Source organism: Mesoplodon mirus, assembly GCF_964341445.2.
Source record: "Mesoplodon mirus genome assembly, chromosome: 14".
Classification (NCBI taxonomy): domain Eukaryota; kingdom Metazoa; phylum Chordata; class Mammalia; order Artiodactyla; family Ziphiidae; genus Mesoplodon; species Mesoplodon mirus.
In genome coordinates, this window is record NC_138990.1 from 32,684,381 (window position 1) to 32,707,245 (window position 22,865).

Consider the following 22,865-nt stretch of genomic DNA (forward strand, 5'->3'; position numbering starts at 1 on the left):
ATTTCTAAAGCTAAGTGGCTAAATTGTGGCCAATGGATGTAAAGTGAACTGCAGAAGTGTCCTCAAGAAGAAGTGTACCTTTCTTTTCTTTCTTCATCCTGCCTGCTGGCTAGTATGTAGACACAACGGCTGGGGCTCCAGCAGCTCTCCTGGACTTTGCAGTGAACTCGGAAATGGAAGCCAAGCCTGAAGGAAGAACTACCTGGAAGGAAACTTGGTCCCTAACCCCTTGGAGAGCCATACCAACTCTGGACTATCTGCAGACTTCCTGTATATGAGGGATGAACTTGTATCTTTCTTAAGCTGCTGTTATTTGGGGGTTTTTCTCCTACTTGCAGCTGAATTTAATCCTTGCTAATATGGGTGCCCCAGTGCAGAGTCTGTTACGGTTTCTTTTCCCAGTAAGTAACATCCCTCCTCCTCTTCCACGTTCAGAATGAACTGATAGACACGCAGGTCTGAGAGACGGACATCAGATATTAATAAAGTATCTCTACCATTATTAATAAAGCTGACTGGAGACATGGCTTTAGATTAGTAGACAAAGGCTGTGGCAATTTCCTAAAGTCAGACAACAATGAAGTAGACTCCTCCTTTCACGGATGATTTTTCTGTAGCCTGCAACGCTGTTTGCTAGCATTTTACCCACAGCGGAACGTCTTTCAAAATTGGCATCAAGCCTCTCAAACCCTGCTGCTGCTTTATCAACTACATCTGTCATATTCTCAATCCTCTGGTGCCATTTCAACCATCTTCACAGCATCTTCACCGGGATTAGGTTCCAACTCAAGAAACCACTTTCTTGGTTCATCAATAAGAAGCAACTCCTCATCTGTTCAAGTTTTATATTTATAACAAACATAATAATAACGAAAACATTTGAAATATTACAAGAATTACCAAAATGGGACACAGAGACATGAAATGAGCAAACGCTATTGGGAAAATAGCGCCTACAGACTTGCTGGACACAGGGTGGCCACAAACCTTCAATTTTTAAAAATCACAGCATCTGCGAAGCACAATAAAATGAGGTACGCCTGTATGCACAGAGAGATGGGTAGTGCTGTTCAGGGCAGAGTCGGGGAGGAAGAACCCTGGACGCTAGTTCTGGGGATGCGTACCTTAGCAGCTGTAAAAAGAAGAGACCAACACCAGCAGTTGGAGTGACAGGAGAGATTAATTTATGTCACACGTCTACAGTTCACAAAGGACTTTCGTTTACATGATCTCATTTTACTCTCAGAGCGATGTGCAAAGTAGAACATTTGTCACATTTCACAAGTAAGGAACTGCAGCTTAGAAAGATGTTATCACCTGTGGCCATGCTTTCTTTGTTGGTTTTGGGGGCACCGCCTTCTTTAGTTGTTTATTTTCCCTTCCTCTCATTATCCCTTCTCGGGAAAAGCCTTTTCTTCTGTGTTTCCCCCTAAAATAAGTGTTAATGGGCCTCTCCCTCTCTGCTGTACCCTCTCATTAGGTGACCTCATCCACTCTCATGTTTAGCCATCACATATGACCGACAGCTGCCAAGTCTACAAGGCAGAGCCTGGACCTCTGCACGGAGCCCCTGATCTCCACACCCCCCTTCTGCTGAACTCTCAGGTTCACCATATGCGCCCAAGAGGAGCAGCACGGCAAGCAGGCCTGGGCCGACAGAGGCAGCCGGCGCGGTCTGCGAGGAGGGGAGAGGCTGGAGCTCAGCAGAGGGACGGGACCGGCGAAAGCCGCTGGAGCTCAGAGGTGCGCCAGTCCTCGATGCTCAGCATTATTTTTCAGTACTTTGATTTTCGATTCCTATGCTCACTCTTTACACATGGTCTTAATTTCACGTTGCTTCAATTCTTTCTTTGACAGCAAGAGAAGTTTAAAATATGAATCTGAATGACATAAAACCCTTGTACGTTATATAAGCCGAGCATTATTCGTCTAATTTGACCGTTCACTCACTCACTCGCTCACTCGCTCGCTCACTGATTTGTTCAAACACTTACTGAGCACTTTTCATGAGCTCGGTGTGGTGCAAGTCGCTGGGTTTAACAATGCTTAAGACAAAGTCCCTCAAGGAGCTCACAGTCTAATGGTAAACTACTGAGGAAACTGAGGCACAGAGTGGTAAACGACTTACCCAGTGAGGTAGAAATAGCTAGGTACTTGGAAACATGGGACTAGAGCTAAAGAGAGGGCAGGGGACCACTAACTCATCGTAAGTAAACCCCTTTGATTGAAGGGCAAGGCTGCATACAGAAACATATTACAAAACCTGCTTGCAAAAAAGGTTAAAATAGTTTCCAATTCTCATCATGATTGAATTCATGTTTTGCAAGGAATTAAGCCATAACCTGATGGCATTTGTACACTCGCCCCTAAAGCTTGGGGCATGCCACCAGTCTGTTCAGACACAGTGCCTCTGTAGGGAGCCTGAAGTCCAATTTTAGCGCTGGGAACCGGACTGAAATACCTTCATTAGATCCATGAACTTTAAATGTAGAGCACATTGATGATACTTCTACATGTAGAAGTTTGGAAAAAACTCTCCTCTAACCCTCATTCAGAGGATTCTAATAAGTTATAGATACCACAGAAATTAGAGAATATGTCTGTTACTTTCCATATATACATTATTTTGGCTGTACAAAGGTGAAAAGTTTCACTTCGACGTATTTCATAAGTGATCTAAACATTATACAAATATATACAAAGACATCATGTCCAGATGCGTGCGTACACCCATCCATTGCAGACATGAACCCGTGTAAGGCAATTTCTTTTGTGATAATGACACATGATCCATGCAGCAAAGGGCAGGGTCCACTAAAAACTGTCCATCCAGCCTGCCTGTCTGTTTCAGTGATACTCTGGGTGATATAGTAATTTCAGTAGGCAAGATGTCTATTTCACTGACAAAAAGCAGTGAATAATTATAAAAAGAGTTGTTTTCAAATGAAGAAACCATAATTATCCAGCAATCTAAGTAGTGAACTACTCGAAGGTACTCCTGGCCTTACTGCTGCTACTGAGAATGAGAAAATGTCTGGGATGATTTATTGCTCTGAGAATCACATCTAATGCATAATTCATCCACACAGGATGTCCCCAAAAGACTCAATGCACGAATCCTCAAATGCCATCAATTGCTCACTTCAAGCAGTTCTTCACTTTGCTGTGGAGGATTTTCTTCTGAAAAATAACGAGCACAAGAGAAACCCTCCTAAGTGAAGGTATGAAAGGCAGACCGGTAATAGAACATACAATTCAAGTGCTTAAAAAAAAATAGGAAGACCTCGGTCACGAAGCATATTCTTACGTTAGTGGCATAAGGCTAATGTTTTGAGTCTCCCAAGAATAAACTAGAACTCAAGCATGTGCCTGAGAGGCCGGGTCAGAGCATGCAAACAGCCTTCTCTACAGAGACCACACTCTGGGACCAACTACAATTCTAAGTTTTCACGGCTGTCAAAACTACACAGAAACAGTCTAAACTACAGTTCAGAATTACCTTGTAATTTTTTAACTCATGTTTTTGTAGCTAGGAAGAGTAAAAATACCTATAAGGCCATAATATTCATTTATAAAACTCTATCTAGGGGTGGGATAGGGAGGGTGGGAGGGAGAGAGACGCAAGAGGGAAGGGATATGGGAACAGATGTATATGTATAACTGATTCACTTTGTTATAAAGCAGAAACTAATAAAAAAAAGCCTATATGAGGGCTAATAAAAAAACCTCTATTTTAAAAATCATCAAAACCTTAAATTTTCCTAATCACAAGATTAGTGCACTTACCTTTCTCAGGGGCAGGCTGTTCTGGATGCTTGCTTTCAGATGAAGAGGCACCGACACCGTCCGACACGTTACTGCTTGAGTGGCCCTGCTCCACTTCACATAAATAAACATCGATAGGCCCTTGAGTGCTCCTGATATGGACTGTGATAGAATCCTAGCAAAAGACAAAGAAAACATCTAGATGAATGAGAGAATTCACTAATCATATTTGTTCACTTACTAGAACTGTAAAAGTTTCAAGGGACACTTTTGAAAATTCTCATTCAAGTAGTTTCCTTTCTATCACATATTTGAGAAAATCACGTATTTATTAGTTAGCTTGAGTCATAGGAAACCACTGGCCAATTCACACAGTTAACACAGCTACTTGATTGTGCAGCAACGGTTTCAGAGCCAGGAGGGGACCACCTCAGCATTCAGGAGCCCATCTTTCTCTACTCAAGACTTGACCCGTTTAAGGAGTCTGTACTTGAGACTCAAAGATCAGTATTTTGGCGACAAAGAAATCTACAACACCCCGCAGACTCAAATGATAAGGCTGTGTTAAGATTTCAGACCACTGAAGAGGTACTGAGCTAAATGAAAGGACCATTCTTCCATCCACTTGAAAAAGAGGATGAGATCAAGATAAAATATACCTCTTGTAACTTAAAACATTAAAACCCAAAAGATATTAGGAAATTGGGTACTTCTACTGAGAATTATGCTAAACTCTTAAGGAACAGTCCCGGTTATAGATGATTCTTTGTTGTTTTGATGCGAGCGGGTTCAACTGTAAAGTCAAGGTTATTTTCTCCCCTCTCCTGTGGTCGGGCCTGGGCTTGGTACCAGATGCCCCTGCTCTACACCACCCTGTGATCTCACAGCAGAGGGGCTCCCAACCTCAAGTGCCACCTTCCACAGCTTCCCGGCAGCAGGCAGGTACGCTGAAGAACATCTGCTCAGCTCCTAGACGGGCAGGCCAGGTCTTGTTTGAACGGTACACGTTGTGCAATTCGATAGATACTTCTGGGCAATAAAGGAAACCACTAAGCTGCCCAGAAGCGGCAGCTGAGGACCTCGCAGTCCACTCAGTCAGGGGCTGCCCACGTTTCTGTGCAGGGCGAGGTAATATTGTTGACTTTGTGGGCCATGCCATCCTTCTCATAACCACACAACTGCCATTCTAGAGTGAAAGCAGTCAGAGACACAATCTAAACGAATGGGCACGTGGCTGTGTCCCAAAACAATTATTTACAAAGACCCAGCAGGCTGGATTTGACCCAAAGGCTAGTCCATCTCCACTGGGACTAGATCCCCAGATCTCCCTGGAATCGGACTCTGTGTCTATCGGTCCCGCTGTCTTTCCTTATGGCTGAGAATGGCTACCAAGAGGGCCCACGTTCCTCAGCTTTTAAATGGGATCTAAGAGACATCTTGGGCATGATGGAAGGCTCAGCAAGATTTGGCAGTTACAGCCTGAAGCAGTTCACAGCACAGGGAAAAAACCAAAAGCCCGTCAGCCACTGCAGGATGGACTATCATGCCCCAAAGGAAGGATGTACTGAAAGATTAGTGATTATGCGTGAACGTGAATATGCGAAATGATTCATATTAGATATAAATGTTCCTTAGGAGACTCGGAATGTATCTAAATCTAAATAAAACAACTAGGAAGCATCACCAAGAAGTCACAATTTGAGTGTGACTGGAATAAACGAAAGCTGTTCCTTAATCCATCTGTAATACACTGTCAAGTAGCAACTGGGGTCTCACATGGGCAGTGGTCTTCTGGGAATAAAAGGAAAGGTGGGTGGTGAGAAGTTCTTCACGATGAGGGAGTTAAGTCCCTATCACAATGATGTGATGACTTCAGCAGTGATAGTTCTCTCAGGCTGTCAGCACTTGGTCTGTCCTAAGAATGGTCACACTCCTTCATTCTGATTCCACCCTTACCACGCAACCTTCTGATGACAAGTCTTTCAATACAAACTTTCCTACAAGCAGCTGACAGCTGATGGTCTTTTCGTTTACAAAGCAATTTTACTTTTCATTTTAAATGTATAATTCAGTGTTCTCTTTTATTCAGTCTTTTATGAATTTGGTGAGTGAGTTAATTCCCTAGAGCCCTCGCTGACACTGAATCTCAACACTGAGGCAGTCCTCGGTGATTCCTCTAAGAGGCATGAGAGTACAACGGTTAAGAACAAACTGTGAACCCAAACTATCTGGGCTTGAATTGTGGTTCTGTCACTTACTGTGCGATGGTGAGGAAGTTACCTAATCTTTCTGTGCTTCAGTTCCTCATCTTTAAAAGGATAATAATCAGGACTACCGCGTTTGTTGTGTTACGCAAAACAACGCAGAATGTGTAAAGTGCCTCAAGCTATATCAGGTATGCAGCTACCACGCACACACTGGTGATAAGGCGCTGGGACTGCAATAAAGCACAGCCTAAGCAGCTGCCCTGCCTCCCTTTAAGCCTTCTTAAAAATGCAAAGCTACCTACTTCTCTGGGCGCTGGAACATCCAACCTGGTTTCTGCCGGAGCCTTAACTGCAATTACAATCTGTTCATGGAAGGCTTGAATGCTATGAATATCTTGATACGTCACATATGCTAGTGTGAAAATCAGTCAAGGGTCTCTAAGCAGAGTGGGGAGATAATTTATCTCTTATAATACGTGAATCCAAGTGTAATCTTAGAATATCATTAGTTTTTATGGGATACAAACTCACAATTAAGGAAAGCAGTCAGGAAAAAATTATTTCATATATAATTCTTATTATTTCATAAACAATTCTTAAGATTTTATAAAGTGTTTTACAATATTTATAACTTGAAGAATCCCTTTAAACTATACTATTGTGATGACGACATTTTCTGGAGAAAAATATTAATGAAGTCTGGACCTCTAAAACAAATACAACCCATGAAGGTATCAAACCTCCCCCCACCCTTCCCTATGCATTGCGAGATCTTACTGTGAGAACCTTTGGGAAAAAATATTCAGTTTTGATGAGGATCTCCTAAAATGTAAGGTGGAAAGAATCGGTAAGAAGTAGACACAACTTAAGAGAACCAGTTTTTCAGGACTATCATGTACTCATGGGATTTCCCTCATCCAAAATTATTTTCCATCTCACTACCTGATTTTTTCTCATCTTCTTTTATTGTGTTGCCTGAAATTTTTACCAGTTACATGATTTACTGGGTTTCCCCAGCATTCTTTTTTTTTCTTATTCCACACATCTTTTGATTGAGTGTAGTAATAGCATTTACCTTCCTTCTAATAACTGTATTGTGGAAACGGGAGTTTTGACTGGGGTAGAGTCTAAGTAAACTTGAAGCACGGAACAGCTCAGAATCAGCGACACCTCAGAAAGGTGTTTGCCCGTTCCGTGTGGGGAACAGGGCAGCCAAACAGTCTAGGAGACCCAGGAGGAGATCAGTACCAAAGACAAATCTCCCCCTCTGGTCCCAGAGACACTGAACTTAGGAGCAGTACGACATTCAACTGCGTGTCATGCTTTGTGGACTAGAATGGCAGTTTAAGTACCATTTCTACGGCAATTCACTCACTTCTAAAGGTCTTATTTTGTATCTTAAATATATTAATTAATCCCCAAGCTGACCCTACCAGATGAAGTAATGTGCTTTGGAAGGAGAATTTTTTTAAAGGCACAGAGTTAAAGGATATCTTTCATTTTCTTTGTCGTCTGTTAACTTGAACAACTGCTGAGCACAATCCTTAATTAACTCATCCAGAGCATCTTCCATCGCCGATAAATCAGAAAGTTCCTCCTGCAGCTTCTTCTGTTGGGGCACTGCTCCAAAATTGCTCAGATCAGACCCTCTTTAAAAGAAAAAGATCACCATCAATAACATCTAGGAGATTACAAAAAAATACAAGTTAGGTTACTGGAACGTCTCCAAACGTTGACACCAGGTGTTTCCCACAATGACAGAAACCAGGTGCGGAACTGCAGTCCTCCCTCCCATCATTCTAGACAACCATTATTTCTCCTGGTTTTTGTCCGCATTTCTATTCCCTTACACAGAGACTTTAAAAACAAAACCAACATCATACCCCTGTGGAAATTAGGAGTAGCAGGGAAAGCTTAATGCAGTTTAATGAGCAGTGAACTGAGTCAGTAACACCCAGTTCCAGCCCAGCTCTACTTCTCACATGACTTTTGACAAGTTATGATCTTTTAATCCTTTAGTTCTTACATATGAAAAACAAGATGTACTGGCCAAATGACAGTTCCCCTGCTAAAATTCTGTAAGTCTTTATTTTTTCCCCACTGTGCATATTCTATCCAGTTCTATCTGAATATAATGATCATTTTTTAAAGATATATTTTCTTTATTACTGTTTACCCCAATCTGACATGACCTGAGCAACAACCAAGATTCATTCTTTTCTTCAATTTTTATAGAAAATAAAAAGTGAAAAGGCTGTTACCACTTTACCTTTCTTTCACTTGCTAGTTCTCAAATCTGATTCTAATTAGTGATTCGGAACACAATCTGATATTAACCCCTAAAATGTTAATGTCATTTAGCAAACATGTTCAAATTAGAATCCAATTTGCATTTCCGTAATATTGAAAAATAACATCCTTTATGAATCCCTTTCCTCTAAGAGCTAAGTTAATTACTTAGAATCATTTAATGATCTTTGTTGGTAGATTTTTCATTTGCCTGAAAGGTCTTTATGTACTTATATGCTGGAACTGTTTCTTACTGATCCAAAATACTTGCCTATCGCGAGTTTAACAGCCTTCTTCCTGTGTGCGTTCCCTGCACACGTGCACGCGTGGACACGCACACACACACCTATGTTTATACCATAAAGTCTTCTTTCCATGAGATCCCTCCTATGTTATGTTAAGTCTTTAGCTATTGACTTTTAGATAGTAAGTCTCCTGATTTTTTTTTTTTTTTCACATTCAGGGCATTGTGTTTCGAAGTATGATACGCACCATAATCACTTGGGGGTAGTTGTTAAGAAGGTAGGTATCTGTCTTCTCCCAGAACTGAATTACAACCCCTGGGGAGGGAGGCATCTAAGTGTTTATTACACTACAGTGCAAGAACCACTGTTTTACAGCCTTAACTGATTTCCCCCATGTCAATAATCAATTAGAACTGAAGAAATATTTTTTTAAAAAATTCCTATACAAATCAGATGTCCCCTTATCTTGAAAAGTGAAATTCTTAAAACTAATCATGACTCCATTTAACTTTTCCATAATATTGGAATGATATTCTATGTCTATGGCTTTTAACTGGTACCAAGTAGGAAAAAAACATTGCTAGTAACTAGTTTGTTTTAAGCACAGTATTGTCACTTAATAAGAAGGGGGGGGGGCTTCCCTGGTGGCGCAGTGGTTGAGAGTCCGCCTGCTGATGCAGGGGACACGGGTTCGTGCCCCGGTCTGGGAAGATCCCACATGCCGCGGAGCGGCTGGGCCCGTGAGCCATGGCCGCTGAGCCTGTGCGTCCGGAGCCTGTGCTCCGCAACGGGAGAGGCCACAACAGGGAGAGGCCTGCGCACCACAAAAAAAAAAAAAAAAGAAAAAAAAAAAGAAGGGGGGAGAAAAAAAGAAGAAAAGTTTGAAAACAACTCACATCCATCGAATATGGTTCTTAGACTTTTTTTCAACCAGATCAATTCCATCCAAGACATTGGTGATGTCATACACTCTTCGTTTTCGTACTCCTAGTTTTGTTGCAACCTTGTTTAAGTCAAGAATACCCCCAGGAGCAGATCTGACAAGATCCATAAATTTTCGAGTTAAATAAACCAGTGATACATCAAAACGAGGTCTCTTCACTTTTAGAGCTTCTGGGAAACGAAACAAACACAATTCACAAAATTTAAAACAGTATTTCTAAAAAAATAAATAAATAAAAAATACAAAAAACCCCAGCATTTCTTTCTCAACTCATTAAAAAAACCATTTATTTATTCTTGATCGGTAAGCACAGACACCTACAGATATTCTACACACTGACCAAATCATAGCTAATTTTTATGAAATCGATTTCTCAAACTGGATAGAAGTTTATTAGCCTATTGCAGGTAAACAAAGGCTTTAGACTCAAAGGAGTGTTTGAAATATGCAACCAGTTTCCACTGAATATGTGAATTTAAAAGGCATCATGGCACCATATCAGACACGAAGTGGTGAGTCTGCACTTGCATCCACACCACTATCTGGAATAGGATTAGAAATGATTTTTAAAATTAAATTTCTCATTTGGTCTTCAAGTAAAGAAATTCTTTATAAAGCAAAGTTAGAGACTTGGCTTTAAAATAAAAAATGTTTAAAATGTTCCTATACACGTCACAGTGTTACCCTGTCTGATGAAGTTCAGAAAGAGCTCCAATTAGTCTTCTGATCAGGAGGACTGTGATGTCCTACCTTGAGAAAAAGTGGCGTAACTGTTTTTTAAAATATTTGCTACTCTGTATTAAGTAAATGAAGGGGGAAAACAGAATATTATCATTCTTTTCATCTTTCCCTATTTGATACTAGGAAAAAAAGTTCTTATGGTTTAGTGTGCAGAGGAAATACTTCTATGAATAATTTAGTTGTCCTTCTGGTGTGGAGTATATGATTACTCTTTTTTTCTACTTCATGGCACACCACAGTATGCTTCAAAAGAAACAGTCATCCTATCTTCAGTCAAAAATGCCCTTATCCAGAACCTCGACAATGTCATATTCAGTTTAAAGAGCACTGGTGGTTACTGCAAGAAACAAAAGTACAGATTTTATAATGTAAATGTCTTCCATGTGGAGACTACTCCTATACTTAAGATTAAACAGGATTAAAGAGGAATTAAACTTTTTTTAAAAATGGAAGCAGAAGATAGTCACAATTCTACAACATATCTTGGAAGATTACAAATGAGAAACTCTGACTTTAAAAACATTTACATTTGACCCTTGAACAACGCAGGAGTTAACCTGCGTATAATTTATCGTGGTCCTCCGTATCTGCGGATTCAATCAACCAGACCATTTAGTACTGCAGTCTTTACTACTGAAGAATATCCTCATCTAAGTGAACCTGCAGAGTTCAAACCCTGTTATTCAAGGGTCAACTGTAATGATACTAAATTACTAACAAGACATGGTCTTATAAGTTCAGGATAAGTATATTCCTATCATGCCAGCCATTTTATAAAGAACAGATATTAATTGAACACCTATAACGTGACAGTTGCTGAAGGGACAGAAACATGATTAAAATGGTCTCCAGAACAAAGGCGTTCCGTGTTCCACAGTCTGGAAGGAACTCTACCCAAAACCCTGAGATGAGTGTGCCAGAGGGATTCAAAGTTACATAAGATGAAATAAAACCTTAACTGGAGTGGGAAACAGGGGAGGCCTCCTAACAGGCATGTGCTGGGAACAGAGCATAGAAGGATGGACGGGAAGGTGGAGGGCGATGGGGGTAAGTGAGGCAGAGGAAACAGCAGAGCCCCGTGTGAGAACATGGCGTTTGTAGGGAATCCACAGCTGTACAGCGTTTGCGATGGAGAAGGGGGCCGAGTGCTGGGAGATGAGGCTGCAAAGTGGAGCAGGAAGTGGCCATCGAGGGCCTTGCGCATCTGTCTGTCCGTTCTCTGCCTTGTTTCTTAATAGAATTTAATAGAAATAAATAAATGAGGAGTCAGGGTTTTCTCCATATGTAACAGAGCATCACTGCAGAAGTTTAGGTTGAGTGATACCATCATCTAATCTCTGTATTAGAAAGATCACACGGGCAGTAGAACGGAAGAGGGGACGGGGTGGAAGAGCCTGGAGCCGATGGCTGACTTAGATGGCTGGGCCACTGCTTCCTGCCCAAGAAGCAGCAGCCTGACCCGTGGGTAAGACTGTGGGCTCAAGTCTGAGCATGGGCTTGAATCCTGACTGAGCAAGTTACTAAATCTCCGGGCATCAGTTTACTCATCTATCAAATGGGAATAATCATCCAAACCTGAATTTTGAAAGGTTGTTGTGATAATCCATGCAAAGAGCTTAATACAGGCCAGGCACTGTACAAGCTCAATCAACGTGAGACATGAGTGTAAGTTGGTGGTGTGCGGCAGACGAAGGAAACGCTTCCAGAGTAAAACTGGCCCAACCTGGGGGCCAGATACGGGTGGGACTGTGGCCGGGCCGGGGAGAAATGAAGGCTGAGGTTATGGTTCCTCGTGGGCACCGACGCACCACCTACCCACCGAGATTAGCACCAAATTAAGAAGAAACGGGGGTGGGGCCATTTGTCATAACAATTTTCAGAAAGACAGGGAACTACCTGACTGACTCTGAACACTGATCCACGGCAGAAGCAGATGGGAAGGGCACAGGGAATCAAAGGAAGCCAGGAAGGCCAAAGACTGTCCACACGCTTGCTGCCAAACTGCCTTCAGTTCTGCTTGCGGTGACAACTGCTCTCACAGAACTCTGGGAAAATACCCCGACAGAGACCATTCTGTTTTAAAAATGACATTTCCAAAGCAATGGAGAATAAACTGGCATTTGTGCACATTAACAGCCCACAACCTCAGGAATTTTTGCTGAAATTCCAAGCTTTACATTTCAGTGTACAAATAATGCATTTTAAGTTACTCATCAACTCGTGTACATTTAAAATAAATCACTTAAATCATATGAAGTTCAAACTACAAAACCTAAAACCGATTTGGGAATCAAATCAACTTACTTCTCATGGACACATATTGTACATTATCTTCTAAATTAATCCTTATTTTTGATGGCTGGAAAAAAGAAGATACATTTAAACTTGGTAATTTAAATACAAGCAAATGAATAGCAAAAAATAAAAGCAGAATTGTTAATAATTATTGCCCATCTCTTGTTTATAGCGGCACAGTGGTTAATCTTCTTTATATGAACTAACGTGCGTGCATAAGGGGCCTTGTTTATAGATTAAAGGGGCCAAAAAGGGTAAAAAAAAAAAAAAAAGCAGAAACAATGCAAATGAACAACATTTTTCTGGATAATATAAAAGTTTGTCTTTTTTTTCACCCTGGAGTAATAATTTTGGTGTGAGAAAACCAGTCTTCCTTCTAAACTATATCTACTCTAACTGTAATCACATCTGACAATGTTCATCGACTTGAATTTCTGAAACTGTACAGGCCTCCGTAAGTATGGAAGCCGTAGTTAAAGAGACGGCGGGGGGGGGGGGGGCGGAGGGATGGAATGGTGCAGGGGGAGGGGGGAATATGAGACTTTATTACTAAGTAGACATTCACCTATCAACTGTATCAGGTACTGAGGATAAAAAGCAATACCGAGAGGATCAGGACACTGTCCCTGACTCTGGAAAGCGCAGTAGAGATCTAAGAGATGTCCAAACTGACAAATGCTCACTCCTTGCTAATTAAGAGAGAGTGGCGGGCTTCCCTGGTGGCGCTGTGGTTGAGAGTCTGCCTGCCGATGCAGGGGACATGGGTTCGTGCCCCGGTCCGGGAAGATCCCACATGCCGCGGAGCATCTGGGCCCGTGAGCCATGGCCTGTGCATCCGGAGCCTGTGCTCCGCAACGGGAGAGGCCACAGCAGTGAGAGGCCCGCGTACCGCAAAAAAAAAAAAAAAAAAAAAAAAAAGAGAGAGAGTGGCTCCAAGAAAAGTGCTCACAAACTTTCACAGGCAGCCATGCATTCCCGTGATAATTAATGTAAAAACAGCATTTCTAATCATGGAAAATAATGCATGCTACATAACTAGAGACTTTGGTATTAAGATTCATAAAAAAATTCTTTTAAATTCCTGAGATGACCAGGAAATTAGTAGTAGCTCCACTATCAATGCTCACCATTTTACCAGCTATTTGGAGGCTATGAAAGTTTATATAAACTTGTAGTAATGTTTGCAATATATTTAAAAATTGTTTTTGCAAAAAAATAAATAAAACCTAAGCTAAGGCTAATAAACAGAAATCCATATTGGCCTCTTGCTTAGAATAAAGTATGTATAATGATGCCATGTGTCTCCAGACAAGCTGTGAGCAGGTTTAGCTCCTGTGTAAGTGAAAAAAACTGGCCCCCAAATGGGCCGTAGCAAAACTGGGATAAGTGAATTTCATAAGGTGCTCTAAGAAGGGAAACAACAGTGCTCTGGATGCACCCAGCAAGGGAAATCACAAGGATTCACAGGCAAGGGGACCCCTAGCTGAGCCTTGGAAGACAAGCCAGAATTTGCCAGAACCTGTGGGAGGCTGAGGAGGGAGGAAAAAGAATTCCTAGGGCAGGAAGTGAAATGAACAAAGGTACGGAAATATAAATCACCTGGCACCTTTTGAGAAGCCGCCTGGGTGGCTAGCGCAAAACCAACTTGATACTAAGGCTGGACGGGAATGCTAGCACCACACTCCACGCAGAGGACCGTGAAAGTCATGCTACAGAGTCTGGACTTTCTGCTGTAACCAGTGCTGAATCACCACAGATTTCTGAACAAGACACGACGTCGTCCAGCTCATGGTTTAGAAATCTAAGTATGGCGGCAATGCGGCAAAAAGACGGAAGGTGCGGAAGCCTGAAGCTGAGGTGAGCGGCTAAGAAGCTCCCTGCTGGTAGCGTTACGATCTCGGCACAATGATCCCCTTACCATCTATGACAAGGTGACGGCATCTGTCAGCAAGCTAACTTCATATGGAGTAAGTCCCCTGAAACAGAATTCCACTGTGACATTAACTTAGCTGTTACACACAAACCTGCTGGGTGCAAAACCAGTTGGGAGAGCCCGTCTTGGGGCAGGGACTCTGCCCGTCAGCTCTCAGCACAGTGCTGACAGTCACTTGTGAAGACAGCATCCAACAGTGCCACACTGAAGGGCGGTCCTATTCAAGGCAAACACCAGACCAACAGGACCAACTGTCACGGCTATTTTTACTTTCAACCCTTCTGCTAAAACAGTATGAGATGGAGCTGAACTACTGATGCAAGATTCCTAAGTGAAAAAAAATCCATCCTCATCACACTAATTTGAAACACACATCCACAAATATCCTAAGTTGTTGTAACTATTATGGTCTGTCTATGAGTTTTCTATTCAGTCCACGATCTGTTACTTACGTATCTGCAGCACACTACTTCAATCACTATAATGTCTGAATAAATCCTGAGAATGCACACAGACAGGGCTAACAGAGCAGCATTCATAGGTGCCTTGCTGCGAACAGGCTTCTGTGTTTAGCTTGGAGCAGCGGGGCGAGTCCTGCACACAGCGCGTAACGGTTTCCAAACACGCTGGCTCCCTATCTGCTCTCTCCACATTCTACAAGGGCACCTTTCCTGCTCTATACCCCCTCCCTCTGGTCTCCTTATCTGGACTGCTGCTATTCACAGCTTGGCACAGGGATAATACCTCAGTTAGTAACATGAGAAAGGATGACTTCCTTTCCCCTACATTCTATGCTCTAAACCACATATTGGCTCTATTGAGATCTGTGGGAAAACAGACCCTAACAGCACCCATTCGTTTTTCTCCCCTTGAATATAAAAGCGCTCTCTCTTTATTTTGGAGGACTCACAATAGCATCATGGCCCCTCAGGGGCAGGCATCCCAAATAAAGATCGTATAAATCCTACAGACCTACAATTCTGGAGGTTTCCAAAGTGCCCACAGCGATGACACATTCATCTCATTTATACTCAAAATAGTTCTTGGCTTAAGATCGGGTTCAGGACTACCAGAACTTCTTAGATGCTGGGAGATCTCACCCTCATCTGTAACACAGCGTAGGGATGTAACCCACTTTCCAAGCTATTGTGAAGATTAAATGACAAATTTTGTAAATTGTAAAAATCCTATGAAAGCATAAGAGACTATTGTTATTGTTTTCCTTTTTGAACCAGAACAGTGCCTGGCACATTCAGGCACTTGGTAAATATTGTTAAACTAATGAACGGAAGAGTGAAATAGGACCTTGTCTGGATGACTTCAACTGACAAACAACAATGAGTATTTACAGACACAGGGGCCCAGGGTGAAGACTCCCTCTCTGGTACACCATCAATAAGGACCCCTGCGAGACTATGAACACTCAGTTTCTGTTTTCTGATACAAATTTATCATCTGGAGAGACTCAATCTGACAATCCTGGCAAGCCTTCCCAACTACTCTAACTGGTGAACCACACACACCCAACAGGTAAGCTAGGAGCTTTTCTGGGAGGAAACGGGACTAGATAGGAGTTCTTCTTCTTTTTTGTTTGTTTGTTTGTTTGTTTGTTTTTGCAGTACGCGGGCCTCGCACTGTTGTGGCCTCTCCCGTTGCGGAGCACAGGCTCCGGACGCGCAGACTCAGCGGCCATGGCTCACAGGCCCAGCCGCTCCACGGCATGTGGGATCCTCCTGGACCGGGGCACGAACCCGTGTCCCCTGCATGGGCAGGCGGACTCTCAACCACTGCGCCACCAGGGAGGCCCAGGAGTTCTTCTTTTTAAATGGCTTTAAAATCAGAATACAGGTTTTCCCACACAAAAGTTAGTGGGCTATTAAAAAAAAAAAAAAAGTAAATGAAATGCCACCCCTGCACTTGGTCCCTTAGAGCAGAACAGGGCACCCTGCCCTGGAGGAGAATGATGAGGCTCGACACCCCTGCAGGGACGAGGAAACTGGAGAGAAGGTGAGCAGAGGGCTGCCGGTCAAGGTGAGGAACGGCCGAGGCCCTTCCCAACAGGAGACTGATCGTGTGAGCACCTTTCAGGGATACCCATTCTCCTTTTATTTTGAAATAATCTCAGCCTTCAGAAAAGGTACAGAAATAGTACCAAGAATTGCCATACACCCTTCACCCAAATCCTTCAAATGCTAACGTTTTACTACATTCGCTTTATCTTTTTTTTTTTCTATACACACACATAATTTATTTTTTCTGAATCATCTGAGGGTAAACTGCAGACCCCTAAACAATTCAGTGCGTATCTCAAGGACATTCTCTTAGACAACCAGAGTATAACTACCAAGAAGTCTGTTCAAGACTAAGCAGTCTTGGGCCTCCCTGGTGGCGCAGTGGTTGAGAGTCCGCCTGCCGATGCAGGGGATACGGGTTCGTGCCCCGGTCTAGGAGGATCCCATATGCCGCGGAGCGGCTGGGCCCGTGAGCCATGGCCGCTGGGCCTGCGCGTCCGGAGCCTGTGCTCCGCAACGGGAGAGGCCACAACAGTGAGAGGCCCGCATACCGCAAAAAGAAAAAAAAAAAAAAAAAAGACTAAGCAGTCTTAAAAAAGTTTGTCAGTAGAAATCTGGACTTTGCTAGTAAGGGTTCAAAAGGAAGGGGAACTTGTTAGAAACTTCAAGAAGGAGGATCCCCGTTATGCTAAGACAGAGCAACACTGTCAACTGCAGATCCGTGGAAAGCAGATGGTAATGAGCCGGGTAACCTAACCGAGGAGATTTCCACACAGTGTTAACGGGGATTGGGTAGTGGGGGAGGGAGAGAGGGAGGGAGAGAGAGACAGATGAAGACAGAGACAGAGAGAGACAGAGAGAGGAAAGGACTGTTAAGAGAAAAGAAGCTACGACTTCGTAGCTTTAAAAAAATTCTCAGCCTCTCAAGAAGCTAAAAATTAAGAGAAGACTTCTGAGGAAGACCAAATCAAAGGCACCGCCAGAAAAACCGCATCTAAAGGGAAAGGTGAGACTGAACAATTCTTTTTTTTTTTTTTTTTTTTGGCGGTACGCGGGGCTCTCACTGTTGTGGCCTCTCCCGTTGCGGAGCGCAGGTTCCAGACGCGCAGGCTCAGCGGCCATGGCTCACGGGCCCAGCCGCTCCGCGGCATGTGGGATCCTCCCGGACCGGGGCACAAACCTGTGTCCCCTGCATCGGCAGGTGGACTCTCAACCACTGTGCCACCAGGGAAGCCCGAGACTGAACAATTCTTGGTGAAGCCCTCAGAGATCAAAGATGGTATTTCAGAGTGCCATTCAGTCACACAAAAGGCCCCTGAAGGAGACTAAGGATGAACCTCAGAGATCCTCTCAACCTAAGGACAGGGCCTCTAGGAAGCTGCAGGGTACTGTTCCTAGGCCACCCCAGCAGGAGCCCAAGGTACAGAAGAGTTTATTTCGAAGAAATCTGTGGGTGGGACGCTTGTCTACTGAGTGAACCACAAGATTCACAGGACATCCATATAGTTTTTGAGAGAATTACATTGGCAAAATCACTGCCAGTTTGGTCTAAAAGGGATAAAGACAGTTCAAAGTGAAAAGAGGCCACTGGATACCCCCAAATGATGCTGACAGGAAGCAGGCTGAAAAAAGTACTCAGCTACAAATACTGAAGAGATATGACCTTTCATGAAAAAGAAAGACAGGCTCAGATGGTGGAACCATGAGGCCAGAGGGAGAGGTGGGAACATGGAGAACTGTTCCCAGACCTTGAGACCTCGTCAAACAACTTCCCCCATTTACCAGGTGGCATTTCAGAACTGCTCCAGACCAGATGCTCCTCTGTGACCCCTCTCCTTCTCCTTTATGGACAGGACTGTCCACAGCAGTTATCCCATGTCTGTCCTACCAGTGTACGACATATGCTGGGGGGGTGTGGGGGGCAGGGGTCAGATAACTTGTCTTTTTAGTTTCACAGGCCTAAAGATCTGGAGGAACTGTACTTGAGGAGCTGTACTTAAAGAACTACACTCAAGGAGCCTGAATTCTTACCTTATTCTGTGAGTACAAAATCTGTTACTTCGAGGCTCACACTGGCCCAGATTAGGGAGTGCTGTTCCTGCACAGGACACTAATGTTTGACCTTCTCAGCATCTTTAGGATGGCAGTCCTCAGAGGAATGCTCCCTCAAACTTCTATGGGACTAACCTGCCCAGGTGCCAGCGGAGATGCTGCTGCTTTGAGTTCTGACAGCCCACCACTGCGGAGGCAGTGGAACTTCTGTTCCTTTAAGGAAGTCACACTGAGGGGCTACGCTCAGGTATTTCCTCAAGACATGCCAAGGGACAGCCCAGTAACAGCCAAAGCTCAAGACTGGACGTCCTAGGAAACCTTCCCGTTCAATCCTCAAACTGCTTCTCTCTCTCTCACTTGCTCAAGCCTCTTAGCCTGTCTGTATCTTAGCCAGGAAGAGGCAGTGCCCGCAAACTGAAACCACTAAGGCTGCTCTCAGCGCACACGGCTCTCTATGCACCAGCAGCTCGTGAGGGGCAAGGCAGCACATTCCAAGTTATTTCGCTAGCGCTCCAAGTCCCACATCTAAAAACCTACGCTTTTCAACTCGTGATCTCAAAGGAGAAAGAACAGAATAAAAGGTGAGTTTTAGGGACTAAGATCTTAAACACTGCCTCTAAACTGGTTAAAAACTTCTCTACACACGGGCCTCCCTGCTGGCGCAGTGGTTGAGAGTCCGCCTGCCGAGGCAGGGGATACGGGTTCGTGCCCCGGTCCGGGAGGATCCCATATGCCGCGGAGCGGCTGGGCCCGTGAGCCGTGGCCGCTGGGCCTGCGCGTCCGGAGCCTGTGCTCCGCAGCGGGGGAGGCCACAGCAGTGAGAGGCCCGCATACCGCCAAAAAAAAAAAAAAAAATTCTCTACACAGATGCTTCTTTGTACCAATTGCCTGTTTGGGGGAGTAATATCCCTTTAACAGCTCTCTGGACATACACCTTTTCCCATGGTGACTGCATTCTTGTCACACACTCAAATTTTCCTTGTTTTTCAATGTGCAGACTAAGTTCCATCTTTAATCAGTACCATGTTCTGCCTTCACAGAATTCCAGTTTTCAAGCCATTTGCCCAAGGAACATCAAACACTCAGCCATACACATAACTATTTTTTGCACAGTGTTTAATAATTCACCGTTTACTAAATACTGCCAGTCATTAGCCAATTAAAAAATGCTGAGACTGGGGCTCCCCTGGTGGCGCAGGGGTTGAGAGTCCGCCTGCCGATGCAGGGTACACGGGTTCGTGCCCTGGTCCGGGAAGATCCCACATGCCGTGGAGCGGCTGGGCCCGTGAGCCATGGGCGCTGAGCCTGCGCGTCCGGAGCCTGTGCTCCGCAACGGGAGAGGCTACAACAGTGAGAGGCCCGCATACAGCAAAATAAATACATACATAAATAAAATAAAAATTAAAATTAAAAAAAATAAAAATTAAAAAAAAAAATGCTGAGATAGTGTTTAAATAAGCATTTTACAGCCAGGAAAATAAACACTCATACATTCAAACATTTACAGAGTACCTATTTCATTCATCCAAAAGCTATTTACCAAATATTTTTGCAAGCAGCACGAAATATGCTGGGGATGTAACAATGAAACGAACAGAATCGCCGCACTCAGGAACCGAAGAGCCACACAGTGCAAAGAGAGAAGTAGGCACAGAGTGCCCTGGGAGCGCAAAAGGAGCGCTTAACCAAGCCTTGGGAAGTCAGGAAGGCTTCCGACAAGTGACCTGTAAATCTAGACCTGAAGAACCATGGGAGGTGACAAGGAAAAGTGTGCTTTAAAGGTTTTTTCAAAAGGGGGAGTGCAGATATACAGGGGTCCAAGAGAATATGGAGATATGGAAAATTTAGCAACTATAAGCAGTTCAGGAAAGATAAATCCAGGGGTCTGATTACATAAAGAAGTCTCTCCTCTATCCTGAGAGCACAAGGGAACCATGACAGATTCTTTAAGTCAAATGATGTGATTGGAAATATGTTTGAAAAAGACCATTATGGTTAGTTACTATGTGGAGAATATACAGAAAAATCAAGGGCAAGACGAGAGGCAGGAAAACTGGTTAAGATTACAATCCGGGCCCCCCTGGTGGCACAGTGGTTGAGAGTCCACCTGCCGATGCAGGGGACACGGGTTCCTGCCCCGGTCTGGGAGGATCCCACATGCCGCGGAGCGGCTGGGCCCGTGAGCCATGGCCGCTGAGCCAACGCGTCCGGAGCCTGTGCTCCGCAACGGGAGAGGCCACAACAGTGAGAGGCCCGCGTACCGCAAAAAAAAAAAAAAAAAAAAAAAAAAAAAAAAAAGATTACAATCCAAAAGATAGACGATGGCTAGAAGTGGCAAGTACTGGTGATTAATTTTAATTAGATAGAATGGAGGGGGTCCGTTTGGAAAAGGCAAGGATGACGCCTAGGATACCAGCCTGGGCAATATGGTGGGTGTGGTACCATTTACTGCGATAGGACACAGCGAGTTGCTGCTGGCTTAGGCAAGAAGACAATGAATTCCACTTTAGATACATGAGTTTGAAATCTAAGTAGCAATGTCTAGTAGACAGCTGCAAAGCTCTGAGCCAGATTTATAGATTTGGGAGTCATGACATGGTAACTGAAAGTACCGGAGTGAATAAGACTATCTGCAACTTCAAGGGATATGTGTATCTTCTGACATTAAATGCAAAATAAAGTGGTTTTTCCACAGTAAGAGTTTGGAGCTTTTATCAAATTCTCAAAGATTAAGACCACCAATACCAATAGTAACAGAGGTCATGAGAGTGGTGAATGACACCCTGCATGAAGAAACCGTGGAGAAGGTAGAAGATGTGAATAAGACCGACATGGAAGGAATGGGAAAAGGAAGAGGAGTTTACAAAAGAGGACAGGAGAGGCCAGATAAGCAGATGGAGCGCTGAGAGTATGTGTCCAGCGGGCCGTTCAAGGGCGAGTGTCCAACATGAGTGAGCGGTCGATCGTGTGGAAACTACAGAAGGTATGGAGTGAGACATCTGCTGGACGCGACTGGCGACCTTGGTTAGAACGTCTCAGAGCTGTGCTTAGGGCAGAGGTCCCCCAGCAGGTGGTAATGACAGGTGAGCAAGCAGACCCAGGACTGCTGACTACTTTTTCAGAAAGCTTGGCTGTGAATGGGGAAGAGATACAGTAGGTGGAAGGGCATACGGAATTTAAGGGAGGGATCTTTCACAATGGAAATGGATTTAGGACGCGTTTTAAGTAGGCGAGAATTTACCACCTGGAGCCAGACACTGCGAGGTTCAACCCAGGCCTGTCTACTCATTAACGACAGGCAAACCACTTAACAGCTCCACGTCTGTTCTGGCAACTGCAAAACAAGAAAAATAAACCCTGAGGACTGCTGTGCGGAATTAAATGAGATGATGCTCATCAACTATTTTTGAGCACTGAGTCCTCCTGGCGTCTGGGCAAACGGACCTCAGGAAATGTTTATTTACTAAGAATGGGAAGAAACCAGCAGAGAAGTCGAAAATATAGGGAGAATGGAAAACGATGGGTTCATCAAGGGTCCTGAGACTCCAAGAGAATATATCGCATCTGGTCCAGAACAGAGGAAACTGACCTCCGGCAGGGAGGCTGATCTCCCACTTTCTCTGTCAAAGAGGACCAAAGATAACTTGCTGAATGGGAAGCTGTGGAGTGCGAAGTGTGAGGTGTGGACACGGTTTTAAGTGGCTGCCCTGAAGAAGGAGAATGGCAGAAGAGGCTGCAGAGAAGAACACACGAGAGAGAGCCTGCAGAGATCCACTGAGTCCAGTGGAAACGCAAAAGCATAACTGTCTCAGGCAAAGCTGGGCAATTTTCTCCAACACTACTCTGGAGCCAACGTGAAAGCCCAGGAGGCTGACAACACATTTGCGAGCAGACGCAAACAAGAAGGCGAGAGCTTAAGCGAACGACCTGTCTGCTTCACTGGACGCGATGGGCAATGCGACAGCGGGGAGACCGAGGAGCAGCCCCGGGCCACCTCGAGGAGCGCACGACCGAGACGACGGCCAGTCCGGCCTCCCCGCGGGCCTGGGACCCCCCCACACACACCCACCCCGCGCCCCGGCCCCGCCGCTGGGACACACGCCGTCCCCGGGTCTTACCAGCAGGCCCTCCACGTTGATGGGGTCTCGGCAGCGGCGGCGCACCGTCTCCTCCGCCGGGTCCACGAGCAGGCTGGGCAGCTTCCGCGCCGGCCGCTGCTGACTCATGCTGCCCAGCCGGCCGCCTCTCGCCTCGCACCCCGCGAGCTCTCCCGCCTTCTCCCGCTCGGGTCGGGCGCCGCCCCCGACCCGCCGGGCCCCGGGGGCCAAGCACGAACTGGACTCCTGGCCTGCCCGGAGGCGCCGCCTGGCTAGGCCGGCCCGC

The 22,865-nt window shown here is 44.6% G+C and overlaps 1 protein-coding gene across 1 annotated transcript; it reads right to left on the reverse strand.

Annotated features, from left to right (window-relative positions):
* Positions 1-831: 831 nt before the first annotated feature.
* Positions 832-22,799, reverse strand: E2F6 (E2F transcription factor 6). The gene is made up of 7 exons (XM_082641976.1): positions 22,601-22,799; positions 12,495-12,549; positions 9,403-9,619; positions 7,465-7,621; positions 6,275-6,388; positions 3,787-3,940; positions 832-3,180 (listed from the first exon to the last, which is right to left on the reverse strand). Exons 1-7 carry the CDS (start codon positions 22,706-22,708, stop codon positions 3,131-3,133), a joined length of 855 nt encoding a protein of 284 aa, XP_082498102.1. The 5' UTR covers positions 22,709-22,799; the 3' UTR covers positions 832-3,130.
* Between the last annotated feature and the right edge of the window lie 66 nt (positions 22,800-22,865).

Excerpts from the sequence above, each read along its gene's own strand:
- E2F6 (XM_082641976.1), bottom strand. The coding sequence starts at position 22,708 with ATGAGTCAGCAGCGGCCGGCGCGGAAGCTGCCCAGCCTGCTCGTGGAC. Across the intron at positions 12,550-22,600 it reads TCAACGTGGAGGGCCTGCTG|CCATCAAAAATAAGGATTAA; the intron begins GTAAGACCCGGG and ends TCTTTTTTCCAG. Across the intron at positions 9,620-12,494 it reads ACAATATGTGTCCATGAGAA|AAGCTCTAAAAGTGAAGAGA; the intron begins GTAAGTTGATTT and ends TTCGTTTCCCAG.